The sequence below is a fragment of the Lithobates pipiens genome, unplaced genomic scaffold, assembly GCF_037356315.1.
Source record: "Lithobates pipiens isolate NorthernLeopardFrog02 unplaced genomic scaffold, aLitPip1_a1.2 Scaffold_19, whole genome shotgun sequence".
Taxonomy (NCBI): domain Eukaryota; kingdom Metazoa; phylum Chordata; class Amphibia; order Anura; family Ranidae; genus Lithobates; species Lithobates pipiens.
The window spans coordinates 511,925,095-511,948,032 of NW_027507764.1; the positions used below are offsets into that span (position 1 = coordinate 511,925,095).

The 22,938-nt window shown below is 41.8% G+C and overlaps 1 protein-coding gene across 5 annotated transcripts in view; it reads left to right on the forward strand.

The window, feature by feature from the left end:
• The window catches only part of RIMS2 (regulating synaptic membrane exocytosis 2), a 982,185-nt gene that overhangs the window by 260,021 nt on the left and 699,226 nt on the right, over positions 1 to 22,938 (forward strand). For all 5 annotated transcript variants that reach the window (XM_077493146.1, XM_077493148.1, XM_077493153.1 and 2 more), the window contains one exon: positions 19,919 to 20,229. In XM_077493146.1, coding sequence (XP_077349272.1) covers positions 19,919 to 20,229 — 311 coding nt within the window. The remainder of the gene's footprint in view (positions 1 to 19,918; positions 20,230 to 22,938) is intronic.

Sequence of the window (22,938 nt, forward strand, 5' to 3'; positions counted from 1 at the left end):
GTCAGCGCTAGTTGAGTCTCTCATTAACCTATAAAACACTGGGATAGTGACCTTCGGCCCACGGTAACAATAGGAATACAAGAAGAATAAAAATATCAGCATTCCGCACACAATAAGGGGAATCAAAAAAATAATTAAAACTTGTCTCTGCAGTACTGTTGTTTTTCAATAAGGTTACAGCTTCAACAGAAAGGTTAGACATGAGAAAGGAGAAACTAAACACACATAAGAAAGTTAGCCTTGCGATCTTTCTAGATCACTTAACTAAATAACGCTTAAATCATCGGGCAATCGACCTCTGACAACGTCAGGCAATCAACCTCTGATGTTTGGTATACCTCAGATCTTTTTTTTGTCTGTCCGGATAGCGGTTGACGTAATTTTTTTACCTTAGACAACGTCCTCAAACGCTTGTGTCTACGAACACCGGATTATCAAGATATTATAGGATCAATCCCAATTTCGGCAATTACAGCACATTGAATCAGAATCAAATAGAAAGAGAAGAAGAGACTCTTAGAAAGTATTAAGAATAATTTAAAATATCTTACCTCTCAAACACCAGGAGGACTGGATCACGTAGGTTCGAAACCAGGCGGTGGATCCGGGTCTCAGGCCCCTGCCCCTATTTCACCCCTAACGTTGAGTGGGGGGACTCTGAATTCTCAGTGAGCTGCGAAGTCCAGTACTCACTGAATTTTTTGTCGGGACCATCCGACCCAAAATGCACTAGTTGGTTTCGGCTAGAAGGACCAAAAATGTTAGGATTATTCTTCTTCTGTGATCAAAGTCCAGATGTATTGAAAAGCAGACTATTTCAGATGGATCTGCATCGTTGGATCCCTGGGACAGGTGAGTGTCCGATTATTGAAAATCAGCAGCTCCAGTATTTGTAGCTGCTGACTTTTATTTTTTTTAAGGGAGTAAAGTTAGCCGAATTATTTTTAATATAATGTGAAAGATGATGTTACGCCGCAAGAATCGTGATCTTTATTCTAAGCAAAAAAAATTGTGATTCTCATTTTATCCAGAATCATGCAGCTCTAATCTATTAGTAGTGCACTGGACAAGCATTACATACACAGTCTCTTCTTCCTTTTTATTAGTAGTGCACCAAACTAGCATTACATATGGGGTATCTTCTTCCTTCTCAGTAGTAGTGCATGAACTAGCATTACATACACAGTCTCTTCTTCCTTTTGTATTAGTAGTGCACTGAACTAGCATTACATATATAGTATCTTTTTCCTTTTCCGTAGTAGTGCACCGAACAAGCATTATATAAGCAATCGCTTCTTCCTTCTTAGAGGTAGTACACCAAACTACCATTACATATGCAGTCACTTCTTCCTTATTAGTAGTAATGCACTAAACTAGCATTACATAGTGTTGTTTTTAAGGTAACAGTTCAAGAAAATTATTTTTATTCTCATTGGAGGCAAAATAGCTGGGTTTATTTGGATTTACCAGATCTTTCAGGGTGGTATGTTCTGTTCCCTTGCTGGTCTTCTCCTGAAAATGCTATTTGCCTGACTGTTATTCTGGCCCAGTGGATTGATGCGTTCTGGCTTGGACTTTAATTAGGTCAAATGTCTTTCTTAATTGGCATCTACTTAGATAGGCAACAGTATATAATCTCTGTTGGGATAGAGTGTTGTATGGGAGGGATGTGCTGTACTTGGTTCTATCAGTGATAAAGGTATACGTGTCGTCTGGCAGTCTCATGTTTCAGCCTTGTGAGCCATTTATTTGTTATTATGGAAACACTGGAAAGTTAAAGCCTTTACATCGGGCAAAGTTTTTTTTTTTTTTTTTCACATTTTGAATGTGATCACATTGGGGAGATTTCTATGTGCTTGATGTTCAATTATGTGGAGGTGTCAAAGATTATAGATTCTTTATTCTTGAACATCATTGGTTCAACCAGGACACTGGAATTTTCAAAAGATGAGGTCAGCAACAGCAGCTTCCATATTTCCTCAGTACAGGTTTCCTTTAAAGCCTGTTTACATCCATGCCTTGTGGTAATACGCTCAGTACTGCAACATGCAGCAATCAATACAAATCACATGGTGCAATTTATTGTAATTGGTGCACCAAGGCAACACACATGCACTGCAACGTGTCTCAACGCACCATAGTTCATTGAGGTGCATTGTGTAACAAATTTTGTAGGACATTGGATTTCGAGGGGTGTTTTGGTGCGTTGGTAGCCCATTAATTTCAGTGGACTTACCTTATCACAACGCACATTAACGTATGCCTTAACACGTGTGTGTTAATGCAACGCAAAAATATAAATGGGCCCTAAGATGAGGCTTCTAAAACATATTTATCGGCGTACAACGCGCAGATTCATTTTAAGAGGGAAGTTTCAGGGAAAATTACATTTTAAATAAGGAACTTTGAATCAAAATAAGGGTCAGTGTCCATCTGCAGCCTCACAAGTGCCATCAATGCAGCCTCACAAGTGCCATCAATGCAGCCTCATCATTGCCATCAATGCAACAGCCTCACCATTGCCATGAATGCAGCAGACTCACCATTGGCATCAATGCAACAGCCTCACCATTGCCATGAATGCAGCAGACTCACCATTGCCATCAATGCAGCAGCCTCACAATCAATGCAGTCTGATCGATGCCCATCTACAGCCTAGAGGGGACAGGGAGGGGGGCGGGATGAGCGCCGACAGACTACATACAGTGAGAATCTTCTATGATAGACAGAACAGTGGTCCAATAGGGGCCCAGGAGACAGGACTTCCTATTACAGAGGCTGCCAAGTAAACAGGAGATTCTCACTGTATGTAATCTGACAGCACTCCCCCCTCCCCCCTCCCTGTCCCCTCTGAGGAAGCTAAAATTGAAGCTTTTTGCACCCGATTTTAAACTAAATCCTTTTTTTTTTTTTAAATGCATTAAAGGGAACACTCAACATAATGCGGTTGGTGTGCCATGAGGACTCACCATATTGTTTCTGCCTAAATTTGCTAGAGCAAAGCAAGTGTGCAGATGAAATTGTTCCCTTTAGGAAATGTTCACAATGCAGAGTGAATTGCGCTGTGCACTTAGAAACTGCTGTGTTTGCATTTTCCATTGGCTATGGGCAGAGGAGGCCTTTCACTGCTCCAAAAATGCATTTGAAAATTGCAGTCAAGTTTTGGCTTGTGGTTTTCAGATGCAGATGTGAATGGGTCCTACATTCTAAATAATTCACCAGCTGGAGAGTTGCGGGCTGTCATGCCCTGATATAATCGTTTTGTTTTACTGCCTGCCTCCAAAAAATGTTTAGCTGGAGCAAGTGTTTTCTCACAGCCGCCACTAGAGGGCAGAATAAGCCTACAATGAATATACAATATTATCCATTTCTGTGCAATTTGGGTTGGTAAAACTTTAATACATTTTGTCTCAGCCTACCTTCCTGATACAAATTATATTCTATTTAGTTAAAAAAAAAAACATTTTTTTTTTAAAATATAGCTTTGTAAGGTTTTAAATTTTTTTTTAAATTGTCCTTTTATTATTATATTATTATTATAATATAATATTATATAATATTATTATAATATAATATAATAATTATATTATATTATATTTTTAAAAAATATGACCTGTATTGGTGGTCAGGCTTGATTAGGTTTACCTACAGTTTAAGTAAACAATACGTTTATCTTATTTCTTCAATTATGGACTGTTAAATATATGGTTTATTTTTTTTTATTATATCTGTTGGTCAATTTCAAACAAATAAATAAATAGCTGTTCATCCAGCCAGAAATCTTGTGAGCTGATAACTTCCCGTACCCAGCTAGGAGACATCAGGAAGTCAACATCCAAGATGGTGGCATGGGGCATCTCCAGCGGTGCGAAGAATCGGCTGCAGAATCCCATGAACTGGCAAGCTACTGTTTTTTAAAAGTCGCCAACTACAGTGTTTGTAGCTGCTGCTTTTAATTTTCACAACATTGGGTGAAGTTCTTCTTTTAAAGTAGTTGTAACCCCCCCCCAAAAAAAAAAAAAAACCTGTAAGGCAAAGACAAAATGATCTATGATATGATAGCATACTAGCTCATTATGAAAGACCTTTGATCTAAGCTGTTGCAGTTGCCCCACACACCGCTGTGACCTATGACATGTCTCTTGGAGTTATTTACGTGTTTATGGGCTCTGGCGCTCTGATTGGCCAGAGCCACAATGACATCACTCCCGCGCATGCGCACCGGAGCCACCAGTCATGGCACAATGCTAAAGAAACAGCACAAGCCGTTTCTTCAGTGCGCATGCGCCAATGACGGCGCAATCATTTATATCTTCTAAACTGTGCAGGTTTAAGAGTTATTTATAGTACCTATAGGTAAGCCTTATTATAGGCTTACCTGTAGGTACAAGTGGTGTAACAGGGTTTACAACCACTTTAGGAGGAGGGATTTGAGTCCCCTTAATGCTGGCGCCATCTCCCCTCATCTCCAATACCACCATCTTTAAAGTTTGATGTGTGTGCATATGTGCCAAAGGGCTGTGACTGGCATTCAGGATTGGGCAGAGCCTTGCATCTATTTGCGAGCCAAGTTTCACTTGCATATGCACACAAACAGCATCCTGGGACCTCCTTAACTGTGCTGTTCTTGTGCATGCGCATAGGGAATCCTGCATGTGTCAAAAACTATACAAATTGTATGTTTATTTTAAACCTCCATGTGTGCAGATGCAGCAAAGATCTCTGCTGGGTCCCTTTGCACCCCTCAACACATATATGTGTGTAATTGATCATATAATAATATAATAATATCATTGTCGCAAAAAATATATATCCAACTGTGGGAGAAGGAGGTGGCTGGAGCAAGGTGCAAACAAATAGTTTTTTGGGGTAAAGGACCATTTGAAGTCAGTTTGGTGGAGAGATTAACCATCACTAACCATCACTCTGTGTCCCGGAGCCACAGCAGCCCATATAGCAAGGATTACTCGTCACACATTTGTGGTAGTGTTGAATTGTAAATCTGTTACTTGCTACACATTTTCACTAGTGAGTTATACACTTGCAGAGCACTTGAAGCACATTTTCAATTTGTAGCAAATTTGCGTGGCAAGTCTCTAGCTAGAGCAAAGTTGCAGTTGTGAGTCTACAGCAAGAGCTCTGCAAGTCAGAGTGACCCCTGTGGTGGGATGACTATTGCACAACATTACTGAACCAGAATTTGCAGTAGTCTTGCAGAATGTTTGCAAAGAAAGTTGATCTGGATCATAGGTGTGTGCAGCCTATTGCATTAGGGTGTGCACCCCAAAGCTCTAACACATATATATGTGCGTGTATGTGTCTACATATATTTGACCCCAGCACATTGCTCTCCCTGCCACCACAGTGAAAGCAAAGTGCATAAGCACTTCTTATTGGTAGAGCAGATTAAAACCCCTTTCACACTAAGGCGCTTTACAGGCGCTACAGCGCTAAAAATAGAGCCTGCATGGCACCTGTAAAGCACTTCTCCTGTCTCACCATTGTGAAAGCCGGAGTGCTAAAAAGACGCTAAGACGCTAAAAAAAGTCCTTTAAGCAGCATCTTTGGAGCAGTGAAAGATCAGTGTATACATTGCTCTTTCACCACTCCTGCCCATTGAACTGAATCGGCACCGCTGCAGAACCGCTGGCAAAGTGCCACTGAAGCGGCGCTTTGCCGGTGGTTTTAACCCTTTTTTGGCCGCTAGCAGGGGTTAAAACTGCCCCGCTAGCAGCCGAAAACCCCCGCAAAAATGACGGTAAAGCGCCGCTAAAAATAGCGGCGCTTTACCGCCGGGGACTCCCACGCCCCAGTGTGAAAGGGGCCTTAAGGGAGGTCTTTCTCATCTACCCACCCGCATGCAGAGTGATAATGTTAATGCGCACAAGATAATGCCCGAGCGCACCTTGCACACCCAGTGTGCACGCCTATGATCTGGAGTCATGCAATGTGGACTTGCTGCAATTGTGCAACAAACTTGCCTGACAAGTCTAGCAATAACTTAGCAAGTCATTTTCAAACTTGCAGCTCAATTGCTTGCTATCTGGAAGGAAGTAATAGGAAAACGTTGTTAAGTGCTTGGAAAGCTCTTCAGTTATTACCATAACATGTCCCCTTTGAAAGATTCCTCCTCACTTCCTCTTCCAGTGACAAATGTAAACGTTTCTATACCAGTGGTCACCAGGTGAAATACAGGGGATTATAATTGCCAGCAGGGAACACAGACAGCCATAATGCCATACAGAGGATCTAACCCTTCCCTACACTACCAAAAATAATCCCAAAAATGTTGACTTGCATCAAAATTTTGACTTGTACTCTAAAGCCTGGTATATATCACATGTTTTGGTTGAATGAAAAAGAACCGACAGCTCCATTCGGAGCCACTGTACTCACTATGTAAAGTTTGTACAGTGATCTCCCCCTCTGAGCTGTTGTGTACTCACAGGTCGGCTTCTGTCGGACAGTCCAACATACACATGGGCTGAATGTCAGATTTTTTTTTTAACCGGCCGCTGTCTTCTGACATTCTGCCCATGTGTATGGGGCTTAAAGCTGAACTCCAGGTATGCCCCCCCCCCCCCAATTTCCTGCCTCACCCCCCTTGGAGCACCTGTCTGCCACCCCTATTAAAAAAAAAAATCTTTATGTTTCTTTTTACCTAGGGTCAGGTGATGTAACAGGTCCTCTTCCTCCTGTAGGTCCAGGATTCTGATTGGCTGGCTGCTGTTCTTCCTTCTATCAGCGTTATCCAGTGCAGAGCAGTACAGGAGGCCGATATACCTGTAATGGAATCCCATTATCCCGGGTGCATGCAGAGATGGCGTCTCTGGCCTCATTTTGGCCTCGGATGAAGGCCTACTTTGCACATTTACTAATGAGAGACATTTCTAGTCAATAATCTAAGCATCTAGAGTGAGTTTTTTTTCTGACTCACCAGAGCTGACTCTTACACAGAGTAATCAATTTCATTCCGTGTCATTTATTTACCTGCAGTGCAGTATTCTCCCTACTTTTTAAATCAAATCTTAATCAGTCCATTTGTCTCTGCTGGAAGCTAGCAGCCTTACAAAGTTCAGTAAAGTGCTGTGCAGTCTGCCTGGACTTCTAGTGTACTTGGCATGCCTAGCCTGCCATCCTCCGCCATCTGCCAGTGACAGCATAGTCCTGCTGGACAGGTACTACATATCCTTCTACAGTAGAAGAAGGTGAGGAGGGTAATATAATAATTATAGTAGAATCTGGAAGTAGCAAGGTCTTTTCACAGCTGACGTTTTACTATCCTCTTTTACCCAATGGGGCATATAGCAATAAGCTACACAGAAAAATCATAAAACTATATATAAGCTGTCCCTATTGATGGAGATTTTAAGAGACACTGTCAGCTCGCCAATTCAGACACCTACCCTTCAACCCACCTCTTGCACTTCCAACACTCACATACCATTCCTTCTTCCGTGGCCACCACTGCAAATTATTTATATCCTAATCACACAGTACAAGACATGGGACTTGCATTCATAGACTACAAGTTATATACAGTGCATGCTTATTTTACCCCACCCACTCCAGTTTTCACTCAAGAGACTCCAGTTTTTGCTAGTGTCCTTAGGTGACCCCCTTCTTCTGTAAAGTTTTTTTTTTTTTAACAATTCCTTTTTTTCTGAACCTTCTATCACTGATACTACCACACTCCATAGACACACACAGTGAGATTTAGCCCCAATTACTCCTCACTTCATTTGTTTGTACAGCCGTAGGAGGCAATGGCCCGAGTCCCTGTATGAAGAGGAAGAGAGGGGAGAGAAGATGCAGCCATGCACAGCGCTGAATTTCTTCCCCCCTCTCTGCCCCATCACGCATGGAAGGGGGAGGACAGCAAGCTATAAGAAGTTTTATACCTTAATGCAGGGAATGCTTTAAGGTAAAAAAAAATTTTGCTTTAGAACCACTTTAAATGTTCAAAACCCAACACAATAGTTCATGGCAGGAAGGTTTTAGCATTGAAAACACATTTTGGCGTGTGCAGCTATGTCTCTCACTTCTATCCAATCGTTAACTTATTACAGATGGGGAGAGCTGGCCCTTTAAACGTTTGTAATGTTGGAGGAGTTACATGAGCTCCCTGGTCATGCAATCACTGTGTTACGATCTGGAGTCAGTCTCAGAGGCCAATAGCTATAGTAGTGGCAAGGCACCCACCAGCCAGCTGGATAAGTACAGAAGCCAGTCACCCTGATAGATGACACAGGCTCAGCTCAGGTACAACGTCTAAGTATTAACCAGTGTTCACCAGAGCTCCTGATGGTGGAGATGGGATTTGCTATGAGTTAGTACCAGGATCTCAGGACCGAATAGCAGATATAGCAGATGCATAGTCAATAAACAAGCCAACGGTCAGTAACAAGTGATTGCAGGTTGGGATCAAGCAGAAGAATAGTTGAGGAACAAGCCAAGGGTTAGTAAGGAAGATATGAATGGCAACAGGAGCACAAGAAGCAAGATATTGGAGAGAGGACAATAATCTGGCAAGCAGGAAGTGCAGAGACATGGCTTAAATCAGGAAGTTCATGGGAGGAGCAAAGAGTTCACCAAAAAACAAGACAAGGCAAGGAAGTCCAAACAATCAGACATAAAGCTGCCCAACATCTCGGGTAGCTCAGCAAGAAGAGTTACTGCCAGACAAAGTTCAGATCCAGACCCTGACACACTGTGGTTGGCTGTTACAGTGATCATGTAATTGGGAGCCCACCTCACTGGCTCCCGAACATAAACAGTGATTGGGAGCTGTTGGTGACAGCGCAAGCACTTTGTTGCAGGCGCCAAGGGAGTGTGCTCCTGGGACAAAACTTGAGTTTTAAAGAGGAAGTAAACCCTGATGAGTTTACTTCCTCTTTCATTCCCTGCAAAGGCAAAGCTTAATGGACTACTATGCATCACATAGTAGCCCATTATGTGTCACTTACCTGACACAGGAGCCAGCGAAGTCACCGCTGTCCCCTGTAGTTCAGCGCATCCATCTTCTCGGTGGGGTCTTGCAGCTCCGCCGCTGGCATTCGGCGAAGCCGCGATGACGTCACTCCCGCGCATGCGCACGGGAGCTGAGACGCGCGGCATCTTCGTCATCGAGGATGCCACGCTCAGTGTGCCTGCGCGCCACTGTCTACGGCTCATGCGCCGTAGACAGCGGTGCCCGTCTTCAGGCAAATATCACCTAAACCGTATAGGTTTGGGAGATATTTCTTGGACCTACAGGTAAGCCTTAATCTAGGCTTACCTGTAGGTCAAAGTGGTTTGTAAGGGTTTACAACCACTTTAATGTGTGCAGCAATGTCCCACGCTTCTATCCCATCATTAACCCTTTACAGCCCACAAGAGCCAGCCCAATAAAACTTCATAACTGGGTTTCAGTTCCCAATCATGTTATCACTGTGATTTGCAGTCAACAGTGATCATGAATTTGGGAGCTCACCTCACTGGCTCCAGAGTGTAAACAGTGACCAGGTGGTGTTGGTAGCAGCATGGTCAGCAGGGTTCTGGGGGGCACTGGTTGAGCATGCCTCCAGCAAAAAAAAAGTGTTAAGGCCCACCACTCTGCTACAACATACTGTATATGCTGGTTTAGGAGCTAACTCGACCTTTCCACCCAACCCTACCTTAACCTAACCCTTAGAATTAACTCTTACAATTTAGCAATCCCTTTCAGTGGTTTTCACTTTACCCTTTGGCAGCCAGTACCCCTTGGCAGCCCATCGACAAAGTGTGACATCTAACATTTACAGGCCTGCTTGTTGTGTAGTGGAACCCCAGAGCTGTGTGACTGTTGCCCAAAGCAACCAGTCAACTCGCCATTCAAAGCCTCAAGTGATATCAGCTACTAGAAAGGCCAATCCATATACCTGACTGTGCTTGGACATCATAATGTAGAGCGAGACTCCAGCTTTCCAGCTAACTGAACAGTGATTGAGATGATCTGGCTCTGAAAGCTTTCCCAGTGCTAATTATTTAATAATCTAATTACTTCCTATTCAGATGCCAATTATTTTGGCAAGAGGTAGTCACTCTCTGCGGAATCCTAGCAAACAATGAAACTTTGCTGGATATAATTAGAGTCTACGTGAAAGGCAGGTTTCAGAAAAGGCCGAACTGCAAAATGTCCTGCAGATTACACGGGTGTCTAATTTATGGAATCTGCTGCAGATGGAGATTTCTTGTGCTTTTAAAAGTATTGCTAGCGTAGCATGGTGTTTATCAAAACGAGATTAGTTCTAGTCATCTTCTACAAGTCCTGTGGATTTAACGTTGCTGCATTTTTATTTTTTTGTGGCTTTGCTTAAGGAAAATTCCCACTAAGCACTATTTGCATTTAAACTACTCTTATATCACCAATAACATTTCTCATGATCATTCCTTTCTGAAATGAGAATTATTTTTTTAGGAGGTGTTCATGGTTCTATCAGCGAGGAATGAATGGGAATTTTTTGCCATTTGTCCTGACAAATATGTTGTATGCCCTTGTTGACTTCAAGTATGCATCAAGGGAAGTTAAAATTACTGATCTGCACTCCTGTCTAGGTTAAAGAGGAACTTCAGTCTCCTTTCACTTTGGCTTTGCCCCCCTCCGGCACCACTATATTTGCTATTCCAGCCTTCCAGTCCCCTGCGGCATATCTGCACATGCCCCTGGGGAATTTCCGTGCATGTACAGACATGGCAAGCTAAGGAACTTATATACCACCCCTGTCTGCGGATGTGTAGATGTGGTACTTTGCCAGGACTGGAAGCCCTGAGACACACAGAATTGCAGGGGGAGATGCTCATATTCTCCAGGGAGGAGTAAGGGGAAAATGAATGTTACTTTAGGGTGAAGGTCCACCCTAAGTGACCCAGGTAAAGTATTAGTAGTAGCCATGCCTCCTCTTCAGTAAATCTTGGCTGAGAAAAGAAAACTTGGTTCCCACAAAGCAATAGAAGCTGTTGATCGCTAGCTTGACTTATGTAGAACCAGCCTGGCCATACATGGATCAAAATTCCCTGCTGAACTGGATGAATTTCAATGTATGGCTGCCATAGGCATTCAATTTGACTTGATATTAGATATCAGCCTCCTGCAATCTCCAATATAACAACATTCATAATAAGGAAACTGTTGATCGAGAGACCTCAGTGAGCACAGGGATGATCTTATGTATCTGCTCCTTCACTGTCCAATTGGTAGTATTTAACTGTAATAGAGAGTGGTGTTATCTGCTGGACTGTGTAAATCTCAGAACTGGGGGGGACAAAAATGCAAAACCTTTGGAAGGTGAAAACACCTTCATTATATGTATTTCCTTTATATAACTGCTTGCCTGACGTTCAACTTTAAAAGATGATTGTAACTTTAGGTTTGACTTCAACAGAGTAAGCTTACACATAGGGAGGGCTGCACAGTGAAGAGTGCAGGATCGCGGAGGAAGGTAGGTATTTGAGCAGGGGTGCTGCACTCAGGAGATACTGGGAACTTATTGAAGGACACTTGTTCTTTAAATAGTAGTTAGATCTCTGATGCAGATTAATAATCCCATTGCTTACAGTGCATCTGGAAAGTATTCATAGCACTTCACTTTTTCCACATTTTGTTATGTTACAGCCTTATTCCAAAATGGATTCAATTCATTATTTTCCTCAAAATTCTACAAACAATACTCTATAATGACAATGTTGGAAATTTGGATCGGACGGAGATTCGGACGGAATCAGTCCGATGCATACCACACACAGTCGGATTATCTGACGACGCGGTCAAATGCTCCGATCGGACATTTTCAGTCAAAATGCTCCGATCGGACATACTCCGATCATGTGTACAGAATTCCGATCGGACAAAGTGCCACGCATGCTCAGATGAAATTCCTACACCAAAGCTATTGGCTACTAGCGTGAACGTAGTCCCGTCGTAACGAAATAACGTCATCACTTTGGATTTTCCGACAACTTTGTCCAACCGTGTGTATGCAACAGTTTCGGACAAAATCCGACGGATTTGGTTGTGGGAATCTCCGACCGTGTGTACAAGGGCTTAATCATTTTCTTCCCTGTTTCCTTTCCCTCTCCCAATTTGTTTTCCTTACTTTCTTTCCCTCCCCTTTGTTCCCTTGCCCCCTCCCCGGTCCCTTCTTTCTTCCCTTCCTTCTACCTCCCTTTCTTTCTCCCTCTCTCCTTCCCTTTCCCTGCATTCTTCTTTCCTTCCTCCTTCCCTTCCCTTCCTTTCTCTTCCATTCCCTTGCACCATCCCCTCTCCCACACCTTTCTTTTCCTTCCTCCACCACTTCCTCCTTCCCTTCCTTCTTCTCTCTCTCCCTACCTATATTCCTTTTATTTTATCTTGCCTTCCTTCTCCCATATCCCATTCAATTCTTCTCTCTTCCTTTCCCTTCATTATTTTCTGTCTCCCTTCCTCCTTCCCTTTCTTCAAGCCTCCCTCCTTTCTCTCCTTCCTTCCTTCCTTCCTTCCTTCCTTCCTTCCTTCCTTCCTTCCTTCTCACCAAAGCCCCCCCACCCCCCCAATTTGCAGTCTTTATCCACAGCTTCTGATAAATTTTTATTTATTCTGTTCTTTATTCCACTTCTTTGTTATAAATGACTCATTTCTTTCTTTAAAGACATTGTCAGTCTATGCTAATCTATTAAAATCCTGTAAAGAATGTACTGAAAGAACAAGACTGATTATTGCTTGCCACAGACTCCGCATCCTTCATCTTACTTTCGTTGTTTGGCAGCTGTCATTGAATTCCAACTGAACGGAGCATTTTTGTTTTCATCTGAGTCTTGCAGGAAAAGACATTCTTCATTGTAAAACTTGCAAAGTGCTTTCTAAACTAATTTACTGCTCTGAAGGCTGCGTAGGAAGCACAGAAAAATTGATGTCAGTGCTTGTGTAGGAGGTTATCTTGGTGATGTAAGCAACGTGTAAAAAAAAAAAAAAAAAAAATTGGAGATTTTCTGCCCAATAATCAGTGGACTTGCTACATACTGCAGTTCTTGTATGTAGGGGTTGTTTATGGCCCGGACTGTGTACAGAAGGTCCATCAGTGAATCAGGTTGGGCCACCTGCAAAAAGATTAAAACTAATACATAATGTGAAAACTACACACTTTTCTACAGCTTGCATATGTTTTTGTCATAGGTAGAAACTATTGTGTCAGAAGCTTGCCTTCTGGTAGAGTTAGTGGCCTGAAGCCCCAGACTCCAGTGCCCTGAGGAACCTGGGCATATGGCTTCCCCTTGGATGCAAGCATAGGACTCAGTTTGGCCTAAATCAGTGTTATAAGTTGACATGGTGCAGGCAGGCTTGCCTACACCACCATAACAACCAATGATGCTTTAGGGCCAGGATTTATGGTGTCATTCATTGCTATGGTTATGGCAGCTGGCTCGACCACTCCATGACAATGCATGACAATAATCTAGGGCAGGTGGCATTCAGTGCTGCCCCCAGCATTCAGGAGAAGACAGAAGTCCATCTCCTCCAGATCTCCTCCACTCAGGGGCGGACTGACCATTTGGTCACTCGGGCACTGCCCGAGGGCCCCGGGCCACTAGGCTGCCAGCCTAAGTAAAACCAAGGACAGTATGTAAAAATCTGTGTTTTTTTTTACATCTCTCTCTGAAATGTCCCTTACTGACATCCTTTTGGTCTAAAAATCCTGAGATTATGGCTGCCCCACCTCTCCAGTACCTTCTCAGCCAATAGAAACATGTATGTGTATACTGTGCGATTGTATACTGTCTGGCCCCATAATCTCTGATTGCCTGGGGCCCCCATAATCTCCTATTGCCCGGGGGCCCCACAATCTCCTATTGCCAGGGGGCCCCATAATCTCCTATTGCCCAGGGGCCCCATGAGTTGTCAGTCCGCCCCTGCCTCCACTTCCTGTTTTCTATCACGTTACTGAAGCGAAAAGGTAGGACTTTGATGTGTAGAGGGGACTGTGAGATTGGGGAGGATCTGTGAAAGGGAACTGTGTGATGGGAGGACTGTGCGACTGGGGTACTCTTTGATGGAGGAATTGTGTGATTGAGGACTTTTTCTTGGAGGGGACTCTAATGTTTAGATGGGACTGTGTGATTGGGAGGGGGGGGGGTCTGTGATGGGGGTAACTGTGTGACTGGGTCCCTCTTTGATGGGGGAACTGTGTGATTGAGGGGAGGATTCGGATGTGATGGGGGAATCAATGGTGATGAAGGGACTCTAATGTAATGAGGAGCTCTGAAGTATCGGAGGGACTGGTGTATAGGGGTCCTCTAATGTGATGGGGGCCACTGATGTGAGAGGGAGACCTGTAACATGATGGAGAACCTTCTGATGTAAAGTTAATTTTATCAAGGACTGCAAATAAAATTTCCATAACAGACATTTTAAAGGAAAGCTACAATGGGTTTGGGAAAATGTTATTTAGTTTTGTAGTATTTTTAAAGCTAACGTTTAAAGAGGGATTCCGCCAAAAAAAAAAATATTAAAAGCCAGCAGCTATAAATACTACAGCTGCTGACTTTTAATAAATGGACACTCACCTGTCCCGGGTTCCAACGATGCCGAGGCCGATCGATCGCTCGGCTCTCGGCTGCTGCCGCCGCCATTCTAGGTGAGGGAATCAGGAAGTGAAGCGAATCGTCTTCACTTCCCGGTTCCCTACTGCGCATGCGCGAGCCGTGCCGCGCAATAGGAAATCTCTGCGCTGTCACTGGGACCCGTGTGTGTCCCAGCAGACAGCGCGGCAGGGCAGGAAATGGCGTAGACTCCCGTGGGAATCTATGCCCGGAAGTGGGTGAAAATACCTGTCTTTGACAGGTATCTCCACCCCCCTGAAAGGTGTCAATTGTGACACCGGGGGGGGGGGTTCCGATCAGCGGAGGTTCCACTTTAGGGTGGAATCCCGCTTTTAAGTATGCCATTTTTTACATAGTTACTATGGCCCAGCTTAGACCAATGTAAGTATACATGCGCCTTACCTGGCCGATCTCTGTAGAACCTGGGAATCACCTTTAATTTTGCTGCTAGCTCACAGGTCCTGTGTGGATTGTTTGTCCTGCTGCTTACTAAACATAGGAGTTCACCTACTAAGCATGGCGCCATTCAGAGAACACTTTACATTTTTTTCAGTGAATGCATACATACTCCCAAACGGGAAAACTTCTGCTTTAACGTTTATATGTTTACAAACTATTTTTATCCGAGGGAAGAGTAGTGATGGGAATTGGTCACCGTCATAACTTTTTCACTTGTTTTTGTAAGCTTGAGCTAATGAGCTCTGTAATCAGGCTTATTTCAACAGGAGGTAAGGACACACGTGAAAAGAGGCCAAGAGTGTCACCTGCTGGCTGCCTCAAAAATACAAAATATTAAAATGAAAAGGGCCAGATTTCCCGAATCAAAAATGTTTATTTTATTTGATTTTATTTTTTAGTCTTGACTATAGAAAAATAAGTAATAACTGTATAACTATTTGTTCCCTTTATAAATTCATGGAAGGAAAGCAAAGCCCCTGAACTAAACCTGCACAAATGGGGGAGAGCATATTAAATGAAATAACATTTTGGTATCTCTATCCCACCAACAATTGGTCATTAGTGGTAACAGATCGTAGAATTCCAATAGTATCAGGCAGCTTTGCCAGCTATTTTCAGTAGATCACTTGCCAGGAATGCAGAAATCTTAGTGGGAGACCAGCTTGAGTCTGATCTTGAAACCAAAGACTGAATACCATCTGACAATGAGCAATTTCTACAGACAGAAGAGGGAAAAGCTGCAAATTCTACCACTGCAAAAAAGTTTACAGTTGTAGAATTTGCAGCTTTTCCCTCTTCTGTCTGTAGAAATTGCTCATTGTCAGATGGTATTCAGTCTTTGGTTTCAAGATCAAACTCAAGCTGGCAAAAAATACAACTGTGTTGTATTTATACTGTATTGTATTTATACTGGATCTTTATTATAGAAAAACAAACATCAAAGTGGAATTTAAAGCTGATTTGTATTCATTCATTAATACATCAACTAATGTATTTGCTTTGATTTTAAATGCAAGCATTGTAAGTACTGAGATTTGACTCGGTAAAAGCCTCAAGCAGTTCCTATATAGCGGAGCTCAAAGTGTGAGATAGAGAAGCAACACAAGGAACCGTTCAGTTTTTGAGCTGACAAGGAGCATGCTGATAGAGGAAGAAATCAGAGTGACAGAGAGATGGGTTAATCGCTGTGCTGCTTCTCCTTTCCTGTCCAATCACAGGCTAAGGTTGGTTTTACTCAGAGGAAGTGGGTTGAGTGGTGCTGGACATCATTCAGCCCACAAGACTTAGAACATCTATGGGCAGAAAAAAGTGCTGCAGGGGAATGTTGTGGATAGAAGGTAAGTATAGAAGCAAAAGCATTTTTTTTTTGTTTTTTTTTAATGGGCTATTCATTTTTTTTTTTTATACACCAATATGTCATAATAATAGTAGTAGAAATAACAATAATGAGAATTTATAAATATATATATAAATATATATATATATATATATATATATATATATATATATATATATATATATATACGAAAGAGAGAGAGAAAAACAAGTGGATTGCTGCACAAAATGTGTATTTTAATGAAAAAATTCATAAATACTTTCTTGTAACTTTTTATATTTTTCATTAAAATACAAATTTTGTGCAGCAATCCACTTGTTTTTCTCTATATATGACCCAGTGGGAGGGTCTGACTGCATTGCACTAACTTTAATTACTGAAGTGCACCTCACCCTTTAGAATTTATGGTATATATTATATATATATATACTCTCAGCTAAAAAATATTCAGTTAATTTGAAAAAGTGAAAAGTGTGGTTTCTAACATTAATAGTGCACAAAAATATGTCGGAGCTATACAATTATTACTTTGCCCTTAGTATAATTTTTAGGAATATTGTAATAAAAATTTTTAGACCCTTTCCTATGCCGCCTGATGAATCATTAAGCAATTGGGTACCACTTGTGGTGGTAGTTGAAGAAACATTTTTTAAACCCACATTACAGACTATTTTTACTTTTTATAGCTATAATTATAAGTGCTGCTTTTATTTGCACATTAAAAACTATTTTAAGAGACTAAATATTTAAAAATCCAATTGGCTTGTAATGCTGAATAATTCAGCATTATTTGTAATTGGCTATTACAATTAAGGTATTTTATTACTCTATATAAAGAAGCATTAAAATACAAAAAAGATAAATTATTTATTATTAAAATAGAATGCATTCAATGTTCTGGTAAAGAAACACTATAAATGTCTTAACTGGTAATCCACAGGAATAAATCCATTTGACATAACAAGTTTGTGGTCACAATAAAAGTCAATAGAGGAAAACAGGGGTGGTGAATTCTAGGTTATGTACAGATTATTACATATCACTGTACAGGTACAGGCCGGGTACCATGCGGCATGTTTGCAATAAGGCAGCCTTTCTCAACTGTTTTCAGCAGAGGAACTATAACTTCCCACTTTCCGGTCTCAGGGAACCCCTGCTAAAAAATATTGTATATACTCATTCTACATTAGTGTGATGATCAGTGGGAAGAATGCTCCTTACACTTGTGGTCATTGGGAAGATTTACTCACTTGCAGATAGATAAAATGATCATTGGTGTCAGTGGGAACTTATCTCAGAGGCAGAAGTTGCTCATTGCATAAGGACCCCTTAGCAACCTCTGGAGGAAGTTGAGAAACCCTGCAATAACAGGATCACACAATGATAATGTTTTTGAACTTGCAACTTGCAGGTGAGATCACCTGGGTCCGGTAAATTTATGGTGTGGGTTTTTTTTTTGTATGACATGAATGCCAGAAAGTGTCTTTAAAGTGACCTTATGGTTACAATCAAACTTTACATACTGTGGTCCCTTGCAAAAAAGACATTGAACGCTCTCCTGCTGCCTGCACTGCTAACATCTGTAGTATTGAAACCACCGGCTTAAAATCCAGCAGAATCTGACGCTTTCTGGGTATGTCAGATCCTTCGTCCCCTACTGCACTCAGTGGTTTAAACCAGTGGTCATCAACCCTGTCCTCAGGGCCTACTAAACCCTTATACACACGGTTGGAGATTCCGACGGAGTGTGTCCTATCGGACCGCTTTGTCGGATATTCCAACTGTGTGTGGTCTCCATCGGACTGTTTCCGTCGGAATATCCGACGGACCAACTTTTCCAACTTGCTGGTACAATGTTCTGACAAAATGCTCCGATCAGACATACTCCGATCATGTGTAACCTACTACGACGGACAAAGTGCCACGCATGCTCAGATCAGATTCCTAAACCAAAGCTATTGGCTACTAGCCTGAACGTAGGCCCATCGTAACAAAATAACGTCATCACGCTATGTACAATCGGATTTTCCGACAACTTTGTCCGACCGTGTGTATGCAACCGTTTCGGACAAAATCCAACGGATTTGGTTGTCAGAATGTCCGACTGTGTGTACAAGGGCTAACAGGTCAGGTTTGTAAGATAACTGAAATTCATCACAGGTGATATCATTTGCTGCTCAGTGATTGCAGTATTCTAGTCTGCATCTCCCCAAGGTAATACATAAAACCTGGCCTGCTAGTGGGCCCTGAGTACAGGGTTGATGACCACTGGTTTAAACAACTGGCTCCTAGGTTACTGCTGTGTCCTGTTGTGAGGTAGGGGAAGGTGGGAGGAACCACAGCATGCAATGTGCGGAATTGTAAAATTGACACTCCCAGATATTTCAGATTCTGCTTGCTCTCCATTTGTTGGTTAACATTCACTACTGCAGAGTTCAGTGGTGTGGAGAGCAGGGAAGGAGCGTATTTAATATCTTTTTTGCAGGGGCTATTGATTTTAGTGATGGGGATGAATAAAGGAAAACTCCAGGCAAAACTATTATTTTAGGGTCTGCATACTCCACATGTATGTCCTACTTTTTTTTATAGCTGCTGCAACTGTAGACTCAGAAGATGAGAGGCAGCCAGTGTGTGAGATCAGGCAGATAAAAGGGCAACTGTCATAATTCAGGTGACCTTTCGTCATCCCCTTCTTTTGACTCATGCTAAAAAGTCAGGTAAAGGAAAAGTAAATAAAGCTAAATATGAGGGGAAAAGTTAGCATTTCATGAGTACGTCCTGCATAGTTATTACTTAACACTGTATGTTGAGATTGCTGTAAAGTTTAGGGAACATGGATGTGGTGGCAACTAGTGCCCCTGGATTGCTGTTCATCCCAACTAGGTTGGCAGGCATCTCAGACCCTAGCAGTTGCCAATGAAAACAGGGATAGTGCCTCCACTCTCTATGTTATGTCGGTGTAAATGCGTGGGTTGGGGAAGACCCAGCGGCCAATAGTGATATGGTATGGCTATTTAATGGTGATAACCCTTTATAGCACCCTGACCCACTTTCCACTCAACTATCACCCAATATTGAAATATCAATGGACTTGGCTTTCCAAGCCTAACTTTAAAGTGAACCTATCAGTTTCTAAGCTCATAGTGCTTCTATAGTGCTGACGCCACCTGTGCCAATCTTTAAATCAATTTCTGTATTGCTTTGAAGCCCCTGGTATTCAGTCCCAGTCTGTGCACTTGGCATGCATCTTACCCTGCAACAATCCCAACACCTGTAATGGTCCATCATCTCTAGCATTAAACTATTAAATAGTGGAAAGTGGGGGTAAGTGCAAACCTCCTCTATTTCTACAAGTTCCAGTATTTCTCATTGTGATCGATGGTAAAAAATTTAAAAGGTGCTTTTTTGTTGTTACGGTGGCACTGACAAAGTATGTGTGTTCCATGAAATGTGTTTTTGGGGTGTAATTCGCAGACTAAATTCTTGTAATTCGCAGACTAAAATATGTTGTTTTTTTTTATATTCACACAGGTGATGTGGGTATGTAATTTGTGCCGAAAACAACAAGAAATCCTCACTAAATCTGGAGCCTGGTTTTACAGTAGTGGGTCAAATACAACACAGAAGGGCAGCGAAGAGGCCCAGGCAGGTCTCCAGAACGAAGAAGCACCTCAGGAGAAGAAGGCTAAGCTACAAGAGCAGTCCCAGTACCAGGGACCCTCAGGGGACTTAATCACACCAGCCACAGACAAAAGCCGGCCACAAGGGATCGTAAGGCAAGACTCCATTAAAAATGGTTCTGGAATAAAGCATTCAGTTCCCAGCGATCTGCCATCAGACAGGTAACACTGTTCTTCCATTCATTGCGTTTTTTGGACATAATATTCCCTTTAGTGCAGAATACTACCTAATTTTCATTAAAAAAAAAAAAATTCTACAAGTACTCTGATCATAATTAAAAAAAAAATGTAAATTAAAATGTCATAATTGTATGAGAAAGATGCTTAGATGACCCTATAAACAGATATTTGATTATACAGCCCCTTAAGAACAATATAAGGCCCAGTTGTACATTTGGAACACATAGTTGCGTTACACTGCGCAGAGAATCTACATCTTGTATAAATGCTGAGGTTCCCTGGAATTAGACCATTAGGTTCAGCTATTTGGTTGACATTTCAAAAACCAATAAGATGCTCAACACCTAATTAATGTGTCATGAGTCTGCATTAGAGAACTAGTGTGTAAGAAAAATGTCAATCTATAGGTTGCCGTGTCACCTGTTTTTATCATTACAGTAGAAAATTCAGTGTTGGGATTTAATGTAATCACATATATGGGGAGGGTAAGGAGGAATGTCTGAGGATTTAAAGTGAGCCACAGTAACTGTGCTTTTATTTTATTTAAATTAAATCTTACATGAAACTTGAAATTTTTAAATATCAATATACTCTACATTGGGCCTTTCTTAGTGAAAAGTATAAAGCAATCCCTGGGTTATGTTATGGAGCTTTAAACAGTTCACTGCATAATGTTGATTTCAACTTGTCCTTCAGACCATGCCAAACTGATAATACAACCCAATAGCAGATCTGTAATTTAGTGATAATAAAGTGACACTGTCATGAAAAATTATGATTACAAATTGTTGTTACCTGTAAAAGACTGGAGTAAATACTCAGGTTTCTTGGTGCACAAAACACTGCTGTAATCATTAGTTCTCATCCGCTGTAGACCGCTGGGAAGCCAACACTTCCAGGATTGTCTTTATCATGGTTTCCCTGCAGCTCTCACCGATTCCTTGTTGAACCTTCAGCACCATTCCGGCCAGCTGCGGATGTCCAAGCAACCAATGACGTCATTGGTTGATAAAGAACACCCCGGGTGCCTGCACAGCATCCCTGTTTGATCTGCTCCTACGGGGTCATGTTAGTTTTGTCAAGGAGGAAACTGAGGGAAAGAAATGCTGGAATACTAGTCAGTACAAAGTGTGCAAATGTATATTTGCATTGTAATAATAAATCACCCCAAACCTTTGGTGTCCTACACATGTGGATGCTACTGCACTGTGTAAAACTATTTGTTTAATGAAAATAGTATCCCTCATATGCCCCCCAAGCCTGTGTCAGTCGGATCAGCATGTGAATAGACTGATGCAAGACATACAGGATCAGATTGTCCAGGTCTAGTAGACATCAACAAAATGGTGACTGTACACAGACACCGACACCCTATTAATGAGATGGGTAAAAGATGGCTTTTGCTCCTGTTCTCCACCTGTAGAGAACTCCTCACATATGTTTTGCCTCTACAATTAAGCCCCCAAAAAGGCCGAAACGCGTGCAAGGAGTTCTCTACAGGCGGAGAACAGGAGCTAAAGCCATCTTTTACCCATCTCATTCATATTTATGGAACAGAGAGTCTGTGTGCAGACGGTCGCCATTTTGTTGAAGTCTTTTAGTTCCGTTTGTTACATTTTAGAATGAGGTTCTTCAAAATTGTGCAGAATTTTAAAGGGTTCCTTGACTGAAAAACATTGAGAGGCACTGCCCTAGACCAGTGTTTCTCAACCTTTTTTCAGTTAAGTCACTCTTTAAATGTATGCACTCTCGAGACACCCCATTCTGAAATGTAACAAACTAAACTACCCAACATTTGAGGTGCAAAAACTAAACGAATAGTTTCACACATCTTAGCGGTCTCTACATATGCAGGACACCCAACAATAGAGGTGATTTTTACAAAGAAGTATACCTTTGCACACTGGTACTGACGTGTTATTCCAGCAGTTTCTCTCAGTCAGCCAACGTGACCCCAGTGCTGATGGAGAGGGGCAGAGGAGGGGCACATAAGGATGTTCTCAGGTGCCCGATGTTCTCCTTATCAAACTATGATGGTATTGGTTTTTAGGAAGCCAGTGACTGGCCCCGCATGATGTAATGTTGCACATTAACTGGTGGCATTTTGTAATAAAAAAAAAGGGAAGACTTATTCCATTCGCCAGCTTGTTGACAATTTTAGGGCAATATGGGAACATTTTTAGCCATTTTGCCACGACACCCCTAAAGACCCAAGAAAGCACCCTGATTGAAAAAAACTACCTAAGACCAATGCCTATGTTGGCTTTACAGAAAGGGTTTAAACACTGATTGTTAGAAAAGAAAAAAGTATAAGTGCCCGCACTATTGTATATGCAATGAATAATCAAATATATTGATATAATTAAATAATTGATCAATGGGCTATTGCTGATGTGTAAGGTAAAAAAAACCTAGTGGAAATACAAACTAAATATACGAAGCACTGCTCCTAAACATACAAATAAATATGTAAACAGTAATATAATAAATTGCTGTGCAAACACATAAAGTGCAATGAAATAAAGTCCTTCAGTGCAAAATATATCAAACCTTGCAAATTTAAAGCTTACTGCTGGTGGGTGGGGACCCACGAGGGGAGCACAGGGGGGCACTTATATCCTCACAAGCAGAAGTGGACAGGTTTATTTTGCACTGAAGGACTTTATTTGATTGCACTTTATGTTTTTGCAC